At 43.4% G+C, this 18,417-nt stretch overlaps 2 protein-coding genes across 5 annotated transcripts in view; one reads left to right on the top strand and one right to left on the bottom strand.

Moving 5' to 3' along the window:
* armc2 (armadillo repeat containing 2) overlaps positions 1–18,417 on the top strand; it is a 30,891-nt gene that overhangs the window by 7,454 nt on the left and 5,020 nt on the right. For 2 of the 3 annotated variants that reach the window (XM_086264276.1, XM_086264275.1), the window contains exons 6-17: positions 28–92; positions 688–795; positions 1,757–1,941; positions 2,080–2,182; positions 2,324–2,538; positions 4,365–4,510; positions 5,225–5,324; positions 6,380–6,689; positions 8,020–8,142; positions 8,226–8,339; positions 8,618–8,750; positions 9,317–9,471. In XM_086264276.1, coding sequence (XP_086120402.1) covers positions 28–92; positions 688–795; positions 1,757–1,941; positions 2,080–2,182; positions 2,324–2,538; positions 4,365–4,510; positions 5,225–5,324; positions 6,380–6,689; positions 8,020–8,142; positions 8,226–8,339; positions 8,618–8,750; positions 9,317–9,471 — 1,757 coding nt within the window. Of the gene's footprint in view, positions 1–27; positions 93–687; positions 796–1,756; positions 1,942–2,079; positions 2,183–2,323; positions 2,539–4,364; positions 4,511–5,224; positions 5,325–6,379; positions 6,690–8,019; positions 8,143–8,225; positions 8,340–8,617; positions 8,751–9,316; positions 9,472–9,648; positions 10,847–18,417 lie in introns of those variants that run through there. The other variant, XM_086264277.1, reaches the window with a different exon arrangement.
* sesn1 (sestrin 1) overlaps positions 10,479–18,417 on the bottom strand; it is a 74,916-nt gene continuing 66,977 nt past the window's right edge. The window contains exons 1-9 of one of the 2 annotated variants that reach the window (XM_086264280.1): positions 16,322–16,578; positions 15,452–15,517; positions 15,163–15,363; positions 14,882–15,064; positions 14,343–14,579; positions 14,008–14,262; positions 13,722–13,912; positions 13,494–13,638; positions 10,479–13,390 (exon numbers count right to left, since the gene is read on the bottom strand). In XM_086264280.1, the coding sequence (XP_086120406.1) occupies positions 13,304–13,390; positions 13,494–13,638; positions 13,722–13,912; positions 14,008–14,262; positions 14,343–14,579; positions 14,882–15,064; positions 15,163–15,363; positions 15,452–15,517; positions 16,322–16,423 (1,467 nt within the window). In that variant the 5' untranslated portion in view covers positions 16,424–16,578 and the 3' untranslated portion in view covers positions 10,479–13,303. Of the gene's footprint in view, positions 13,391–13,493; positions 13,639–13,721; positions 13,913–14,007; positions 14,263–14,342; positions 14,580–14,881; positions 15,065–15,162; positions 15,364–15,451; positions 15,518–16,321; positions 16,579–18,417 lie in introns of those variants that run through there. The other variant, XM_086264279.1, reaches the window with a different exon arrangement.

The raw sequence follows: 18,417 nt of genomic DNA, 5'->3' as shown, positions 1-18,417 counted from the left end.
TAGTCAGGCTCTTTGTGTGTTTTTCAGAATAGTGCAGAGTGATGTGGACTCAGCAGTAAGACCCAAAGACTGCAAAGAAGATAGCACAACAGGTTTGTTCACATCCACTAAATGAAGCTCACTGTCTTGTTTTGTATGGTGTTGTGCATAATAAACACAAATGGTACATTTTGAACAGCGTGTAAAAGTAGAAATGTACTTGGTTTCACTCAGGCACAACGTAGAGCAAAATTAGTACAAACAGATCTAAATATGAAATCTCTCTGTTTACTCTTGAGCCCAGAAAGGTTTCACGTGCAAAAGAAATAAACTTTGATTGGGGTGTTGTTGCTAAGGGCGCAAGTTTTACCATGACAGGCAGTCAGCCAATAGGTTAGAGAAGTTTTGGTTCGTGCAGCCGCAGCTTCCTGCATCACACCAAGCAAGGGTTATGCAAATATTCAGCAAAAAAACCAAAAAAAAAACAGGCACACTGTGTGCAAGAGATTGCACAAGTTAACGTGCGCAAGCTCACATGCCCACATGCCAACAAATCAGAGGAAGTCTAGCTGTGGATGGTGACCTTTTCACTGTGGCATCAAACTTCCTGCTGTTATATTTTAAGACTGTGAACTTGTGAACTGTGGTTGTCGCTTTTGTTTTCTGAGGTGGTAATTGGCTAACTGCAATTCTCTCTGCACATTTCAGAGCCAGAGCGTGGAGACAACAAGGGCAACAAAGAGGAGGATGCAGAGTCACTGATGTGGAATAATGTGATCGTTCCTCTCCTTCAGAAACTAGAGAGTGCAGCTGCAGGTATTGTGGCCAGTGTAATAAAGAAACCCCCGAAACACGGTCCAAATATAGAACATTCAAATGCATTCAAATCATCAAAATATTATATATAACCCTTTGGGCCTGAATGTTTCCAGAGCCAATCTAAAGTGGATTGTGGTTAAGGCACTTATTTTTATCTTTTTATTTGTGCTAACCTGCTCATATTCATACCTATTTCCTGTGTTTCAAGAGCACTTTTTATTTACAGCCAACAGGCTAAAAAATAGATTTTTCAACACTGGCAGATAGTCATGCATAGAGTCTCACAAAATGAAAAAGTACTGTCATTTTAGCTGCCAAAGAAAGAAAGAGTAATGTTATGCTTGGCATTCATACAGAATTGTCTTGCCTGCAACTGGAGTCTGACAGCCGTAAAATTAAATCTATGGCTGTAAATATTTTAACATTTTACAAATTTAATGGAAAATTCATTTGGAAGATAAATATTAAATATTTATTGTACCAAGGGCCTTCTGGTGCATGCATAAAACACCTTTCAGATTCAGAAAGAGATATTGCAGTGAAGTGCTGAGTGTTAGACTGGATCTAACCTTTTTTAGACATGGCCAGGCCCTGCTATTTATGCTGGGAAAACATTTATTTTACCTCGAAAACAAGGACAAACTCCACCCTTTCTCTTCCTCCGCTAAAGAGCACAGCTGCCTGTCGTTGAATTGTTCCCCTGCATATTACCAATGAAATCCAAAGCTGCTTCTTGGAAGAGGAAGGAAAATGTTCATTTTCTGCTGACCAAAGGATTATTGATTCGCAACCACACACGAACAGGAGAGCCTGTGTAATGTACAATATGAAAGACACAAAAACATCTCTGATCTATATTTGTGCAAATACATGTTTGCCCTTATTGTGAGTTTTGCACATGCTGTCCTAAACTTGACTTTGTTTTTTTGAAATGTGTGTGCTCTGCCTGCAATGCAAGGTGGTTCCGAGGGCTCGGTTGACCGCCTGTGTGATTTGTGTGACCGCCTCCACGGCACGTTGGCAGAGGCGGACATGCTCGGTCGGCGCTGTAAGAAGAGGTCAGGGATACTTCGAACGCTGTTCCGACTCATTGACCTCAACTATGCCCAGCTCAACATGCACATTGCCCAGCTGTGCCTTGCTGTGAGTCATCTGTGAGTTTGCAAGGTTGTCTGCGGGGGTGTGTGCATGCCAGCATGTCTCCTACTTATCTCTGTCACAAAGCACCCCCACTATTTTATACAAAAAATTATGTGAATTCTTTTGTATTTTTCTCCCCAGCTGTGCGTCAGTGGAAACAACCTGCTCAACATCTGTAAACTCATCTTCCAGATCAGCCGCACTGAAAGCAACGACATCCTCTTCCAGAACAACTCAGTCATTGGTCAGGATGGAACAGTAGACAACATAGTGGTTATCTATTCTGTAACTCTGGTCTGAAATTTTGTGAACAAATACGACTGCATGTCTTATAGATGCATGAATCTCCATAGGGATGATAACATCAAATGTTTTCTGTGTCTAGATTCATTGCTGAGGATGCTAAGCAATGAACATGTGTCTGCATCTGGAGAAGCAATCCTATATTGTGTTGGAACTTTGAAATTTCTCTCTGGAAACACTGAAATCCTCAGAATATTGCTGGATAAAAACTTCATATGTGTGGCACAGAAACTCATCCAGAAACTCTGCATTGTAGAAGAAACCAACCTCCCCATAGCAGGCCACATCCTCGTACAGGTACCAATTAAAAAGCATCAAATTTTTGTTCCATATATATTTCTCCTTAAAACTAAGATGTTAAACCATATCAGTAAAAAATGTACCAGTTTATTGACTGATGCAGATTTTTCCACTATCAAATGTTTTGGTTAATGTCTGGTATTTAAGGTGCCCCATGAGAATAAAACAGTAATATTCTGGCAGCTGGGGCGCCAAAATAATACCATAAAATAACAGAAAATAACTTTTCCATGAAAATACGGTTATTTTCAGTAATGACAATACAGTTTGTTGCCCTAATTTTACATGGGATTTTTCAAGTGCTTTTAAACATTAAATTAGGAACAATTTAATGTGACTAAACAATGAAATTACCTATAAACAAGGTCAATGAATGCGGCAATATGAATAATAATACTTAAATGTACAGAAATATACAGTTAACAGTTGGTTTAAATAATAATGGATTGCATTCATATAGCGCTTATGAGACCCTCAAAGCGCTTTACAATTCCACTTTATAATTCCCCTCTGGCCATCACCAGTAGGAGGTTGGTGAAGTGTCTTGCCCAAGGACACAACGACCGAGAGTGTCCGAGCCGGGGCTCGAACCGGCAACCTTCTGATTACAAGGCGAACTGCCAACTCGTGAGTGACTCGTGTGTAAAAAAAGTTTATACGAATCATTTTATGTATTTTTCCATAGCATTACATTTAAATCTAACAGTTCAATCTTTCAAATAACCGACAAATATTTGTGAAATTATAATGCATTTGTGACTGTATCTAAATATGCATATGTACAGACAGATACATTTAAAAAACAAGAAAATTATGTTTTATTACATTTACAGTGATTTTACGTTAATTTACATTTGAAATGTAAAAAAACAGTCTATTTATGTAAATTTCATGATATTCTAGAAGAACGGTACAACACTGTAAAATACACAGTGAAATACTTTTATATTACAATTTTTTTACAGTGTATTCTGTGCTGCACAAGTAACAGCTTGCTTGACTGCACTGAAAATTATTGCTGCCAACCACAGAAACTGGCCCAAGTAAACAAACTGTCAACCCGTTCTTCATTTCATATCTAACATGACTCATTGATGAAGGCGAAATAAGCACACGATGACTTTCAGGGTAGTTTCGGTACTGCTGTTTACTTGACTGTTTCAATCTTATCATAGAATGATTTATTTTCGCACTTCAGTTCAACTCTTAAGTAAAGACCGTAGGATGTTCTTTGGAAAACCCCAACAAACAAATGACCCTCTTTGAGCGAGTACTTAGTGACGGTGGGAATGAAAAACTCCCTTTTAACAGGAAAAACCTCCTGCAGCGCAAGGAGGTTTTTCCTGCTGTGGCCATCTGCTGTGGCCGGTTGGGGGGATGGAGTGAAAAGAAGTGAGTGGAGAGGAAGTGCTCAGTGCATTGCAGGAAGTCCTGTCCTGTCCTGAAGTCCTGTGATCTTACTCTTGTTGCAGCGTTTTGGATCAATTGAAGGCTTGTCGCTGAACTTTCAGAACAACCTGATCATTATGAATTACAATAGTCCAATCCAAAAGTAGTATTAGTTAGTGTTTCAGCTTCACTCACTCTGAAGCAGGATGTTTCTAATTTTAGAGATATTGCACAGATCAAAGAAAACAGTTGTTCAGTGTGTGCAGTGAAGGATATCCTGATCAGCAGTGGGCAGTTTCCATTTGCTATGTTGTACACCATGATGAACAGGCCAGCGTCACAAGCTCTGGCCTTATTACAAACCATTAATGTACTAGGTGTATTTTTCTTTGCTAAGCTACACTGGACCCTTTTCTGTCTTTTCACCTCTGTAGCTGACAACGATCCTGAGGAATCTTGCCGACCTCTCTGATTCCCGTCCACTGTTTGTTTCATTCTCCATACTACCAGCGCTTTGCCAAGTGCTGCAGCAACACTGTGAAGATCAGGATGTCTGCATGAACATTTCCAGAATTTACAGGTATTGAACTTGCTTACCTAAATCATGCTTACTACATACACAGGGGTGGAGCCTCAGGAAAGTACATAGATTTTTAGGACATATGATAAAAAAACATGCTTATGGGTGGAGTTAAAGTCATTGGTCACTTCATTAAGTGCATCTGTCCAGCTGCTTGTTAACATAAATATTGAATCAATCACATGACAGCAACTCAGTGTCTTAATTATATATACCTCCTTAAATGCACAATGTCACAAAGCTCAAAGCATCAAAATATGTTCTTGAACAAGCAAAGTGTACCTAATAAAGTGTCCAGTGAGTGGATATACACTGTATATAATGGTAACTGCAAATCTACTTTGGAATAAATGGTCTGTGATATTTTGACAACCTTTTGAAAGGTCGTAGAGGATAATACAGACTGAGTACTCTCTGATCTTCATACCAACGCCAAACTGAAGCAATCAAGCACAATTTGCGCCCCCATCTTTCTCTTTCTGTAACCCCAGCCTCATCAGTTTATCAATATGTGATAAGAGTAATTCATGAAGTCTAAAATAAAGAAAATTAGCTTTTTAAAAATGTATTTTCTCGTGATAATGAAAATAATCAGCTCAGATCTATCAATGCATTTTCCATGTTGATTTAATGTCACCATATTTAGTCACCCTAGCAGGGCAGTGAGTTGAGTGGAGTGGTCTATGGTATTTTTTGTCCCCCTCTCACCCTCAGTAAACTTTCTTCATATTCTGAGTGCCGCCTCGCTTTGGCTCAGACCCCCGACTGCTACCAGCTATTTTTAGAGCTGTTGAGCAAACATCACCAAAAACAGGTGAGTCCACAAGCCTCCTCTGTGTTCTTGTGTGTGCTTGAGACTTTTCAGAATTAAAGAGAGGTGTTCTTCTTGTTTGTAAGCATGTCTGTGTGCTTTTTTATACACTAAGTTACTTATGCATCTTTACTGGACTGTTTACTTGTTTTATATGAATTGTTTATTACTATAAAAATTTCTCCTCTGCTGTGTGTTTGATTAGATATTTAATAAACCAGATGAGTATGCAAAAAGACATGAAAATGGAGGAGAGAAGGAAAGATTGAATAGGCACAGCAGAAGAAGTGATACAGAAGTGGAAGGGAAGCTAGACTAGGGAAGGAAGGAAGAGAATATGGAGGGAAGAGGAGAGGATGAATGTGGGACTTTGGCAACTAGACTCGACTCACAAGTGCTTCTCATTTCATTTGGAATAAACTGACACCCACAGATACAAACACACACGCATAAACATAAACACACTCGATAGCAAAACATGTAATAAACATCCTGGGACACCACGTCCCGTCCTCATATCAGTTTCGGTACACGTTAATGGGAGACACGAGTGCACTCTCACCTGCTCTGCAGGGTGTGATGTAGTTGTTTTCCATAAGCGTGGTAACTCATTGACAAAATATTGTGTAATTGCAGTCAAACCAACTACACAACTCTAAACTCTGAGTGACACAGGTGCTCGTGCTGCATGACAGGAGAGGCTTGCTTTCCTGTAGGTGGTGTCACACACAATCAGCCTCCTTCTGCTCAGGATAGTCGAATATAAATGTACTAATCAAACATTGCTGATAGAGAATCAGGTGGTTAGAATAAAGATTAGTGGTCTTTATTAAAAAAGCCAAACCTTTACAGTGTCAGTTTAGACAGTTCAACAGATCCTGCTGGTCTCTAAGAAATAAAAAGGCAATAATAAAAATGCACTAAGCATGAAATGTAAGCAGATTCATTGATACAAAGCCGGTAACCCCAGGAAGTAGTTTAAAACGCTAAGCAAACATCTAATAAATCTAAATCCATAAACTGATGTTTCGCCACCGATCTCCACCGCTTGTTCGCAGGATCTCATCGTGCGCCTCCTCTTCACCCTCGGGAATCTCACGGCCAAAAGCGATGAGCCCCGGCTGGAGCTCTTTCAGTGCGACGGCTGCATGCGCACGCTTCTCCGGCTGTACGACATCTACCAGCGAAAAGATGAGCCACCTCACACAGTCGTGCAGAAAGGAGCCTCTCCTCCCGTCAGACCACAGGTGGCTGACGACGTGCTGGTGAAGCTGGTCAGGGTGCTGGCGAATATGTGCATCCACCCCGCCGTGGGTCCACCTGTGGCCGCAGACACAGCCTGCATTCGACTTCTGATGGAGACGCTTGGTGAGCACAAGGAAGGAGCAGCTTCATCTTCTTTAAGTCAGATCCTTTATTAGGTTAAGAAGATGAAGCAGTCAGCAGGCTTAACAGTGGCCTGTTTTTTCATGGTACGCAACGAAAGCAGCATGTAAACATCTGAAGTTCTGATAGGTTTAAATATAGCGGCTTAGTGCACCTTAAGTACCTACGAGGTACACAACCACTTCCCTTGTGCTGGGAACAAGATGTGACTTTTGTCAAAAACACAAAAACACACTCCATATCTGTCTGTTCATTCCATCATTCAGTTTCCTCTCAGTACTTTCTGTTTGCTGTGCAGCACATCCTCTTTCGGTTTACCTGGGTTTTTTTTTTCTTCTTCTTCTTCTTTTTCTTTTTTCTTTTTTTAAGGCTGACAGAAGAAGCGCTTCACTGCATGAGCAGGATGTTCTGTGACATCTCACAGCCGACTCGGTTTGCGTGTGTGAATATCTCCCATGTGGTTAGATGGTTTCAGGACAGGTTGAACTGATACACGGGTGGGCGTTAAGCTCTGTATTCTCTGCTGCCTGCCTCCTACACAGTCAAATTTTCACAAACAACACAGAGGTCAAACTAGTGAAAAAAAGGTGGGAACATTATTAGATCGAGGGGCACATCAGGTAAGGGAGACTGTGGAGAGAAGCAACTGAAGGCAGAAACAAAAAATTACTGAGAGGTGAAGACAAAATCTGAGCTTAGAATGAAAGAGCAGATTGGGCTGATTGATGTCCTGTTTTGATAAAGATCGCGACGGGTCGAGGCGCTCAACATTAAAGGGTTTTTCAGGGTACAAAGCGGCGCTTCCAGTCAGAACCAGAAACCATCTTCCGAGTGACGCAGGAGACGGTTGACAGCGCAACCGCAATATTCACGATTTATGACCAAGCACAAGACATCTGCTGCTATATTGGGAGCAGGCCTTGTTTTCAGGCTGCTCGTGGTGTCATGGCTGGTTGCACCCAGTCACTTTGACCTTTGTGTGCCAGCTCACGATCAAACCAACTGTAGGACGCCAAAATTAACTACAGGTTGCAGTTATTTTTAATCATAATGTCACTGTCACATTAGTTCAGCAGAGCTAAAGGCAAAACTCACAGGCTGGTCACTTTAGTTCTGCAGATATTTTTTCATATTTAAACTGTGGAAGTAGATTTTAAAGGTGTGTTCCTGATGGCAGATGCACAAACTAATTTGATGTTACACTGATTTTTGTGTGTGTGTGTGTGTGTGTGTGTGTGTGTGTGTGTGTGTGTGTGTGTGTGTGTGTGTGTGTGTGTGTGTGTGTGTGTGTGTCGGGGGGTTGGTGCCACAGAGCTGAGGACAGTGGAGGAGAGCGAGGAGCTGCTAGTCAATGTGGCCGCTGTCATCAACAACCTGTCCTTCTACCAGAAAGAGACTTCTGCCATCAAACACAATCAGCTCCATATTGCAAAGCGTAAGGCCGGCAAGCCAAGAGAGGACAAAATAGATTTATTTATTTTTTTAAGTTCCAGCTCTTTCTTTTTCTTTGCTCCACAGTGATGTTGAAGTTGCTGCTCAGCTCTAGTACAGGAGCCATGCTCGAGGCCGTTCGCGTCTATGGAAACCTGTCGCATTACGAGGACGTTCGGAACTTCATCATGCGAAACAAAGGTGCATGAAAATGCAGTTTTCATACTCTTGCAGGTAGAGCAGAGACAGTGAGCCTAAGTTTACTGCAGGAAACCCTCTTTAACACATCAGGCGCAGAAAACCTAGACGCAGGACCCACCTCTGCATATGATTATGTCATTGTTTAGGCTACACTTATCTGCAAGGCCAGCTACAGTCAGCATGTCCACTGAACTCTGGTGATAGCGGCTCTCTTATCTTTGCCTCTCCTTGTCTTGGTGCACTCCCTCACTCACGCTGCCATCTTCCTCCCTCCTAAGTGCACCAGTTTGTGGTAACGCTGCTCGACTCAAAGAGCAACGAGATGTGCTTTGCAGCCTGCGGGGTCCTCACCAACCTGGCTCTGGATCCTCCCAGCAGGGTCTGTCTCATGGTGGAGGGGGCTTCTGCCAAGTAAGGATGAAAGCATGCTGTGATCATCATCACTGTGCATCACTAGAGTCACTATTTTACTGCTAATTGAATTCAACATGTCAGACTAGGTGGTCAGATTACCTGTTAATTCCAAAGGGCTTAAAAAAGCGAGCATAAAAGAAGAAAGACGTTATTTATTTAAGGCTTATTTATGAAAAATATTACTAACTTTATGTACACAGAAGGCATCCTCCTTGGGATTTTGTTTTTTGGGGGGAGGGATGTGGGGGTTTCTGGTCTTTAACTGACGAACAACTCCACAGCTACAAATAAGATGTTCCTGATTATCTAGCTTTCATGTTTATCCTTGTCAGATTCGTCCAAACATACAGATGTGTAAATTTGGATTTATGAGGTTGTGGTGCAGTTCTTCACACTTTCCTAAGCGAGCACTGCTCCAACTTTTTATTTCCCCTGTATACCCACCCTTTATCCTCTTTTTAGATAAAGGGCCAGTGAAGTGGAGTTCACAAACCTCTAGGTCATGTGAATCCGCTTAGTAAAAGTCATATGATGTGTGTCTCTATGTGTGTGCGTGTGATCAGGCTGGTGGACTGTCTGAGAGACTTTGGACTGGGTGATTGGCAGCTGGCGGGCCAGATTTGCCAGGCCGTGTGGAACCTGACTGGTGGCAGCTCAGAGAAAGTATTATACACCGAGGAGAGAGAATCGCTGCTGGAGATGCTCGCTGCATACTTAGGTTGGTGTTAGTAAAGATTCACACATAAGGAGAGAAAGTGTATCCCTCCTTTTGCATAAGAAGGGAGGGACACACTGGAAATATGTCCGATTCACACCAGAGGCCCTCATAGGGAAGGGAGGGCTACACGTATCCCCACCTTCCCGTCTCACACTCTTGTCTTTACAAATTCCTTAGATGAGGAGGAGGCTCTGAATTGGACAGACAACAAGGACTTGAGAGACTTCCACAGAGCATGCTGGGAGTTAGAGTTCCTACCTGTCGCTCAAAAACTGATGAAGATGCTCCAGTCTGCAGATCTGACAGCCTGAGAGAGTCGGGCGTGGAGTTTTGTGTCAGCAAAAACTGAATTTATAAACAATCAAACACGCCACCACTTACAGCTTTGTATAGCTGGCTGTAAAGTTTTGTAGTTTCCTTCATGTGCAGAAAACAAGCGTGACCAGAGCTGAAATGAGCTCAGCCAACTCCTGCACTGTAACCCTCTAAATATGCTGAATATGCTCCACATAGCCGTCATGTTTTCCACCAAGGGTGAAGTTACAGCCAGTAAAGTTTAAAGGCTGCAGACCAGACAGGCCAATATGAAACACTTATACTGTAAATGCATAAAATGTCTCAGGTTTTAATTTTATCTAATCATACAGGTAATAATCCAGAATATAGCAAGCAGGCTTAATCTAAACTGTAACAAAAAAAAAAAAAAAAGAAGTGGTGTGTGGATGTGATATTTGTTGAGCCCTTTATACTTTGGAACGTATATGGACATATTTGCATATCATCCACTTTCAGTTCCACAAACCTTTTAAGGTTTATCACGCACAAGAATAATTTCAAAACACCTCTTTGCACGCTCATATGACTGGCTTTGCACTGTATTGTACAGTACATAATGTTTTAAAAAAACAACGGCTGACCGACCTGGAATTTACCTCATGTGTAAATCTTTTTTCGTTTGTGGATTGTGTGGCATTTGAACTTGTACTTAATAAAAAAAGCACAGCAGATGAAGAGCAGAAAACACATTTGCTTTATTATGACACAGATATGGGGCCAGGCAGTGCTTACAGAGTTACACCAAGTAGCCTAAACATACAGCATTTCAAAAATCACACTGTTATTACATTGAAACAAATCAGAAACGGCACTTAATGTAGAACTCCCACCCCAGTTTTCCCACGATGGTGACCTTGAACAACCACAAAACAAGCTAATGCTTCAAAACCTGGTAAAACAATCCGATAACCAGAAATGACAGCAAACATTGTTCTATACATAGGATTTCTCAGCATGATATGAGCAACAGGTGGCTGTCTGATTTATAAAAAGACCAAAAAAAAACCTTAAATAAAAAAAAACAAAAAAAAAAAAAAAACACCTTTCCTGTTTTGTATTATTGTGGGGGAAAATGTAAAGGCCAGCGGGGAGGAACGTTGAGTTTCTGCTGGTGATTTTACATTGACAGACTTCTGCGGCCTCGACTGACAGGAATCACCCTGAACTTCCGACAGACTTCCAGCCTCATCTGGAAAGCGAAACACTTTTTCCCAGAAAGGTGTGACACGGAGGCAAACAGGAAAGTGAGGTAACTTGACCTACAAGGAAATCCCCTCCTTTGAATCGAGACAAAAGGTGGTCGGGAGCAAAGAGAAACTTTAAGCCTCAACCGCACCACAGGAAGGGGGACTACACACTTCTGATACAGTAAAATGAAATTCACATCAAAGTCCCTAGACAGTAATGACAGCAGACTGAACTATACCCCTGGGTCCAGCATGCTGTTGGTGAAGTCAGCTTCATTATCAGAGAGCAAGTAAATCTCTCGTGTCAATTCACAAGTCATCTTTTGCATAACAGCGCTCAGATATGTTTACTAATGACCACGGGCAATTTAATTTCCTGTTCTTGTGCATCTGAGCGAGCTGTGAACTGGTGGTGACACCGACTGTGCTTTGAATGTTTGATTCCTGAACTGCATTTCTCCACATTTTATACAATCTTACTGATGGAGAAATACACGATACATTGTTTTGGGAAAAAGCTACAAAATGATACACAACAATTTAATATTAGTTTATTATTTTTTTTAATCTTTTTCATATATTTCCATATAAAAAGTGTCAGTAACTGACAGTCAGAAAACCTCCTCTCAAAACACTTCCAAATGTACCATTCCTTTTTCATCAGAGTCCTCATCATCATAGTCATTCATCCGTCACCTGTCTCAAATCCACCCTCAGAAGAATGCAGTACTGAAATGATTAACAAACAAAACAAACAGAGGTTTCACACCTCTGTTCAAAATAAAGAGGGGAAAAAAAGCTGCTTTTGCACTGGTTAGACTTCCCCAGTGGGGAAATAAGCACAGCTACAACCTCTTGCGTTCGAACATTATCGAGCGCAGTCCACCAGGTGTAGGCTAGGCAGGTCCCCGAGCAGCGGGGAGCGCGGCAGCCCAACAACAACAACAACAACGTCGTCTATGCTCACCAAAGAGCACTTCTTGTATGTTTAATAGAGAAGAACAGAAGAGGTATTCATTTACTGGTAAAATTCACAATCCAAAGCTTTTAAAAAGTGTTAGGGCAACCAGGCAGCTGGGATAAGCGGAAGACAGTCAAAAAGGTGTGGTTAGAGGAACTGGAAGCAAATCCCTCCTGAAAACCTGGTGTCTTAACTTTCTTTTTGATTAGCTTTTTTCCCTCCACATCTCCCCCTCACTGGAAAAAAAAAGAAGAAAAAAAAGAAAAGAAAAAAAGGCATCATCAACAAAACAATAAAAAGTTGTCACAAAACCAGAGCTACAGCAGAAGCAAGAAGTCTTCCTTCAAAGTGCCTCGCTTATTTTTTTTTTTTTTGAGACGTGAAATTCCAAGACGTACTCCCCCCCCCCTTTCTCTCCATCATCTCTGTGAAAGAGACACACACGCACACACACACACACCTCCACTCACAAAGGGCTCAGACAGTGTTCTTATTTTCCACACATACTTTCGGATTAGCTTACATTGACATTGGAAATTTAGCTACAAGGTAGAGGAAGGAAGGGGTGTAATGCAGTGGATTTGTAATGGACAGGGGCTCATATAGTGGGGGGTGGGGAGGTGATTTTGGGGATCAATATGACCCCACTGAATACAACATGGGAGCAGCAGCATCAGCACGTATGCACACTGTGCTGGATAGTTCAGGCACACGTTTGTTTGTTTTTTTTTTTGTTTTAAAAAAAGGAAAAAAAAAAGTTTGCGTCTATCTCCAGTTACCGCCAACAGCAACCACAAGGACAACAACTTCTCGTAATACAAAAAAAAAAAAAAAAAAAAAAGGTATTCAAGAAACTAAAACACATAACAGTAACGACAGAATCAAAGTGCAGACTGTTTCTGGCTGCACAGCTTTTCTTTCTGGGTATTCACTCCACCAGGAAACAGGTGAGATTGCCGTACGCTGCAATACTGAAACTAGTCCCCCGGATGCCTCAGGTGTTGCAGGGCAGGAGTTGGCTCAAGGTTGCCCTCTCTTGGTCAGTTTTGGCACTGCAGGCAACAAACAGTTTGTGGATCCACTTATGTAGTTTGAGATTTTCTCCCAACAGTCATTTTCTTGCTCTCCATTTGTTCTGATCTTCTTCTCAACATCCAGCCAGCAAAGCCTCGTCACAACACCGGGCTCTCTTCAATGCATCTCTTCCACAATTTTAATTGACCATCCCCCCACCCTCCCCATTTTTGATTTATTTTCTTTAAATGTCCCAGCAATGATGACTGAAAAATTTAAAAAGAAAGAAAAAATAAAATAAAAATGGGACAATGAGAACAAGGCCCAGAGCATTTCATGTCATGTAGCGAGTGATCGCTCTCAGAGCGTATAACAGTTCTGCTTGCATTCGCGCTTCCATAAGAAGCAGATTAACATGAACCTACAGGGGAAGAAGAAGAAGAAAAAAAAAAAAGTTATTAGAAGGCTGCACTTCACTGAGCAACTACAAGATCAAATCAGTCAATCCACCCTTTAAATCTCACCTTCTCGGAGTGCTGAAACTGCCTCCAGAAACTCTCATACATTCGTTTGGTGGTCTTCTCAGGACTACACACGATGGTCTTAATATAGATCTTAAAGCTACGGTCCAGGAGCTGGTTGATCTCTCCATAATCATAGTCATCATACCTGAATAAGACATAGCAGTGGTGTTAGTAATGAGGCCATAGAGCTGCCTGAACATTGTGTAAGAAAGAGCTCAAGTGTCTGACCTGATGCCAAACATGCAGTGTATGTAGTTCCAGATGGCCCTGCGCAGCATGCTGGTGTCCACGTCCTTGTGTGTAGCCATGGTGTTGTAGGTCAGGTTGTAGACCATGTGAAACTTCTCGTCCAGCATTTGTCCGACGTCAGGATAGAGTCGGTTGACCAGAGAGAAGCCATGGTCCTCCCAACTGTAGTCCTGCAAAAACAATAAAGAAAATAAGTCAGTAACAGTAGCACAGACCACACCGTGTTTTCACCCCACAAATCATGAGTGTTGCGTCTGATGTGCACCTGCGCTCTGAACGTGGGTACTTGCTCCCCTCTCCTGGAGAAGTCCTTGTAGCCATAACTGGGGTCCTCAAAGTGGCGCGAGATGTCTCTCGGGGGGGCTGACTCCTCGTCCTCTGATGTGACCACCAGCATGCTCTCCGTCTTCTCCCTCTCGAAGCGGGTTGCCATCTCCTCCTGGCTGGCTTCCTCGTCGTCGCGGCACTCCTGCAGCTGCTTCATCCTCTCCATCAGCACCTCCACCTCACCGCACATGTCCTTTAAGAATGCATAGTCGGGGTTAACCTCTGAAGTCTTATCACCATTTAGCTCTCTGCACAAACACTGCAGTCGCCTACCTGATTGCCGAACAAATCGTCATGGTGATTAGCGTGACCGTTGCCATTGGCTATGTCGCACACGCAGTACTGGCTAAGGGAAGGGTGTCTGAACGTGTGCCCACCGTCGCAGTGGATCTCGGGTGTGATGCCACAGCCAAAAGTGAACGAGGCGAGGGAATGGTAGTGTGTGAGCAGGACCACGGCATGGATTAGCTCTGCCAGAGACCAGCTGTGCTCCTCGGCCTTCAGAAGACCCTGAGAAGGGGGGGGGGGGGGGGGAATATGTGAGTGATGAAAGCCAAATAATGACTTCAATATCATTGACCTTTCAAGCAAGAAGTGGAAAATATGTTTTCATCCTTCAGTTTCAAATTAAAGCCTCTCTCCCATCACGCTCGATCTGCTCTCCTCTCTCGGTCACTACACCTCTACTGCTAAAACCCTCCAATCTGTCCAAATCCTACAGCTGCAGCTATACTCTAGCCTCCACCCATGATCTCAGCTGGTTACATCAGACTTTTCACATCCACCCCTGCAGACCTTGCCTGTCTTCTCACCTCAATGTGTTCCTTGGTGAGAAGCCACGGTCGGTGGGCCAGGATTTTGTTGAGCTCTCCGAGCTGCTGCAGCTTCTGCGGGGCTTCAAAGAGGCCGTTCAACCACTTGGGATCTCCCCCAACCTGAAGGAAGTCGTTGACGTGCAGGTTGACTAAGTAGGAACACTGGTGTCTGGCTGCTGCCTGCAAGACATGCGAAAAAGCGAGATTTACGACTTTGCACAGAGAGGAAGTCGACCTGGTTTTATTCTGAGAACGTCAGAGGCTGAACCTGGCCATACCATGATGCCGATGTAGTGTCGGTAGTGCAAAGGCAGGGGTCCGTCCATCTGCAGCAGGTAGTGCTGCGTCCGGAGAAAACTCTCCAGGTACTGTGGATGGAAACCCATCACGAGGGAAATGTTATCCAGGCGGCCGAGGGCTGCAAACGCATCCTCAAATATCGATTGAGTCCTGGAGTCCACTTTACTGATTTGGAGGATCTAGTCAAAGAGGACATAAATAAACCAGCTGCTTCTTCTCTTAATTTCATATTTGAGGTCTGAAGTGAGGTTACAGTCCGTCTCATACCTCTTTTTCAGGGATAAATCTGCTTGGTCCGTTACCCAGAGGTCTTGGGATCCGTATTCCCAAGTCCTGCAAAACAAGAGAGGGAGAGAGAAACACACAAGGCTTTTAAATCTCAACGCAAAACAGAGCAGATAAACTTCCAGTACCGAGCACCACTTCTCACTTTTGCAGTCACCAATTTTTAACCCAAGCAGTGTGAGAACCCAGAGTGACTTTCTTTAAATGTTTGACACCAGTAAACCTGCAGAGAAATAGTTTAATATCCGAGTTCAGACTGTGGATGCTTCTCGCAACTATTGTCAGTGTCAGGAGCAGAATTTACGCTTAAAAGCAAAAAATACATTGAGCCCAATTCACCTTTGATGGGATACCCAACACACAAAGCGCGTCGGTCTGCTCGGATTCAAAGTTAAAAACACAATAGAAACCCTTGCACTGCCTCCTTTATGCCCTGTAACTTTCCGCTGCTTGCCGAGACATGTCTAGCAGCGGACAGTCCCGCAGCGCACAATGAAGCCAATGAATGAATGACCACTAATTGTACATTAATCGGCAGTGACACTCGTTTTAAAACACGTCAAACTCACAGGTCGACTTCCAGAAACTCAAAATGAGCAAAGAAACCAAACTCCACGGAGGGTTTCTTAGTTCAGATGATCTATAACTCCCGAGTCGCAAACAAGCCCGGACAAAAGGCTGCACTGCAGCTCGTTCTTTAAAGAGGAAAACGTCACTTTTAAACAAAAAATTAAACGCCACATAAGCTAGAGAAATCCCGGCTTAGATCACCGGAGCAGGCTCACCGACAGCTGCCTTTCGCTGCCTTTTCTTTTTTTTCCTGTTTCTACCCCCCTCTCGTCTTTCTCTTACCTTCTTGCCCAGCCGCTCACAATGGGTGCATATCTTGAACAAGCCTGTCACCGCAAACGAATGATTTTCCACGTTTTCTGCCGGTGCGACCGCGTGCCTCATCTCGCGTTCTCGCTGCACCTGTGTCGTTTCAGCGGCGTAAAAAAGGCGAAAACATGTAATTTTGATGCCTGTCGCCTCCTCTCTTTGTTCCTCCGGGCACTAGGCACAGCGCTCGGCTGTCAGCTGTGGCAGCAGAATGCGCTCCTCTCTCGCTCATACATTCGGTAAATAAGTCGGGGCTCGCGTGATCGACGCGCTCGGCAACCAATCGCATGAGGAAAACAGCCTCCGGCCAGCCAATGGTAAATCTGGAGGGCGGGGGTAAAGCGCGAAGAGGAGGAGGAGGGGTGCGGGTGAGCTGAGAGACGCCCCCCTCTAAGAAAACATCATCACTTCTCTCTTTTTCTTTTGTTCCCTGCTGCCAATAATTATGATTGCATTTACTGTCATGTATTAAGCTCTATGTGCCGACTGATACATGCAATCAGTACAGGATGGCTTGAGGCTGAAATCAATACCACCCTGTCGCGCTTATCACATTGCAGGAATGCTTAAAATAGTTCTTGCTGACAAAAATGGAGCTTGAACATGGAGTCTGCGTGGGTTAATCTGGGAGTTTATCTGTGCATTCAGGGAAAACAACAACCACTCAAAGCCAGCTCCAGCATGCACCACCACCTTCCCTTGTTGCTGTACTGGAGGGCAGGGGGGTGTAAGCTGAGCCCCCAGCTCGCCTTGAGTAGTGGAAACAGAAAAAAAAAAAAAAAAAAGAAGAGGTCCACTGTGCAAAGATCATCGAGATGGATCGGTGCAGGACCTGCTGCAACAACAGCCCTTCAGTTGGTGGTTTTTCACCGCAGCCTATCGCACCACAAATGCTGCCACTTCTCCACCAATCAGGCTGACCGAAGGAGTTCTTTTTTTTAAAAGCCAGGAGGAAGCAAAGATAAGAAAGGCAGCTCTCTTATGGCTTTGTTTATCCCAGCCGACAATAACACATTCAGTAGAACGGCATATAACTGGTTTATCACATGCAGTGGTTCACAAAGTCAATGATTACTCAGAGGGATATCACATGAGACCATCAGGAAAACAACTGTGCGCGATGCAAACTTTATATTTATACATCTGATTTCATTCACACAAGTTATTTGTATTTTGTTTTAGGTGCAAGATGCAGGGCATTTATATGTGAAAATCTTTATGAACAGGAGGTAGATGGTTCAGCAGCACATGTGAGTCAAATGTTGTTTCTTCTGGACTGCCAGCAACCACATTACAAAAGCACTAACGCATCCACAAAGTGGCTGCAAAGACACACAGACAGACACACGATATTTCAAGATAACATGTTTCCCAAAGCAAATGGAGCTTTTCTTTTAAGAGAAAACTCTTTTCATGTGGACAAAAGTTCAACAGTGTGCTTTAAGTTTTAAGAATCCATAGAGTTTGACAAACTGTCCTGAAATTGGGTAATCTTTACAGCAACAAGTCATGATTAAATCAGCATTCGGACCGACTCTGGAGGAAGAGCCAATAAAAAAAAAACAAGCTAAATTTAGAAAACGATGAGTAAAAAGAGGAAGTCAAGAAAAGGCAAGTCTGACCCTGCACTCGCCAATCAAGAGCCTGCCCTGCCAGTTTGTCAACCCACTACAAGTCCCCAGTGCTGATAACGCGATAGTACGATGTTCAGCAGGTTCATTGTGTGTACCCCGCACCCACTTCTCCTTCCTCCACCTTCATCACCAACACTACCCACTGCCACCACTAACACCACCTCTGCCAGTCCCTCTCCTGATGCCACAGGGTGGGGTGCAGGGCGGCAGTAAACATGTTCCCAGGGCTGGAGTCAGCACTCCCAGGGCTGCCGGGAGCCCCATGGCTCAGCAAAGCTGCAGAAGAGGCTTGTCAGCGTTCGGGCTGACGACACACCAAACCTTTTCACATAAAAGCGCTTAGGCGCGGGGGTCCGGCCTCGCAGACAAGGCCAAACACTATTGTCAGAGTCCACGCACCGACTACGCAGTAGGCTTTACTGTACTCACATTTAT

Source organism: Aulonocara sp. 'chitande type north' Nkhata Bay, linkage group LG15 (assembly GCF_057382095.1).
Source record: "Aulonocara sp. 'chitande type north' Nkhata Bay isolate Kocher_YH1m ecotype deep benthic linkage group LG15, A_spYH_male_GT1.1, whole genome shotgun sequence".
NCBI classification, from domain to species: domain Eukaryota; kingdom Metazoa; phylum Chordata; class Actinopteri; order Cichliformes; family Cichlidae; genus Aulonocara; species Aulonocara sp. 'chitande type north' Nkhata Bay.
Note: the sequence above shows the minus strand (reverse complement) of the source record. Positions and strands in the feature narration are given on the sequence as shown.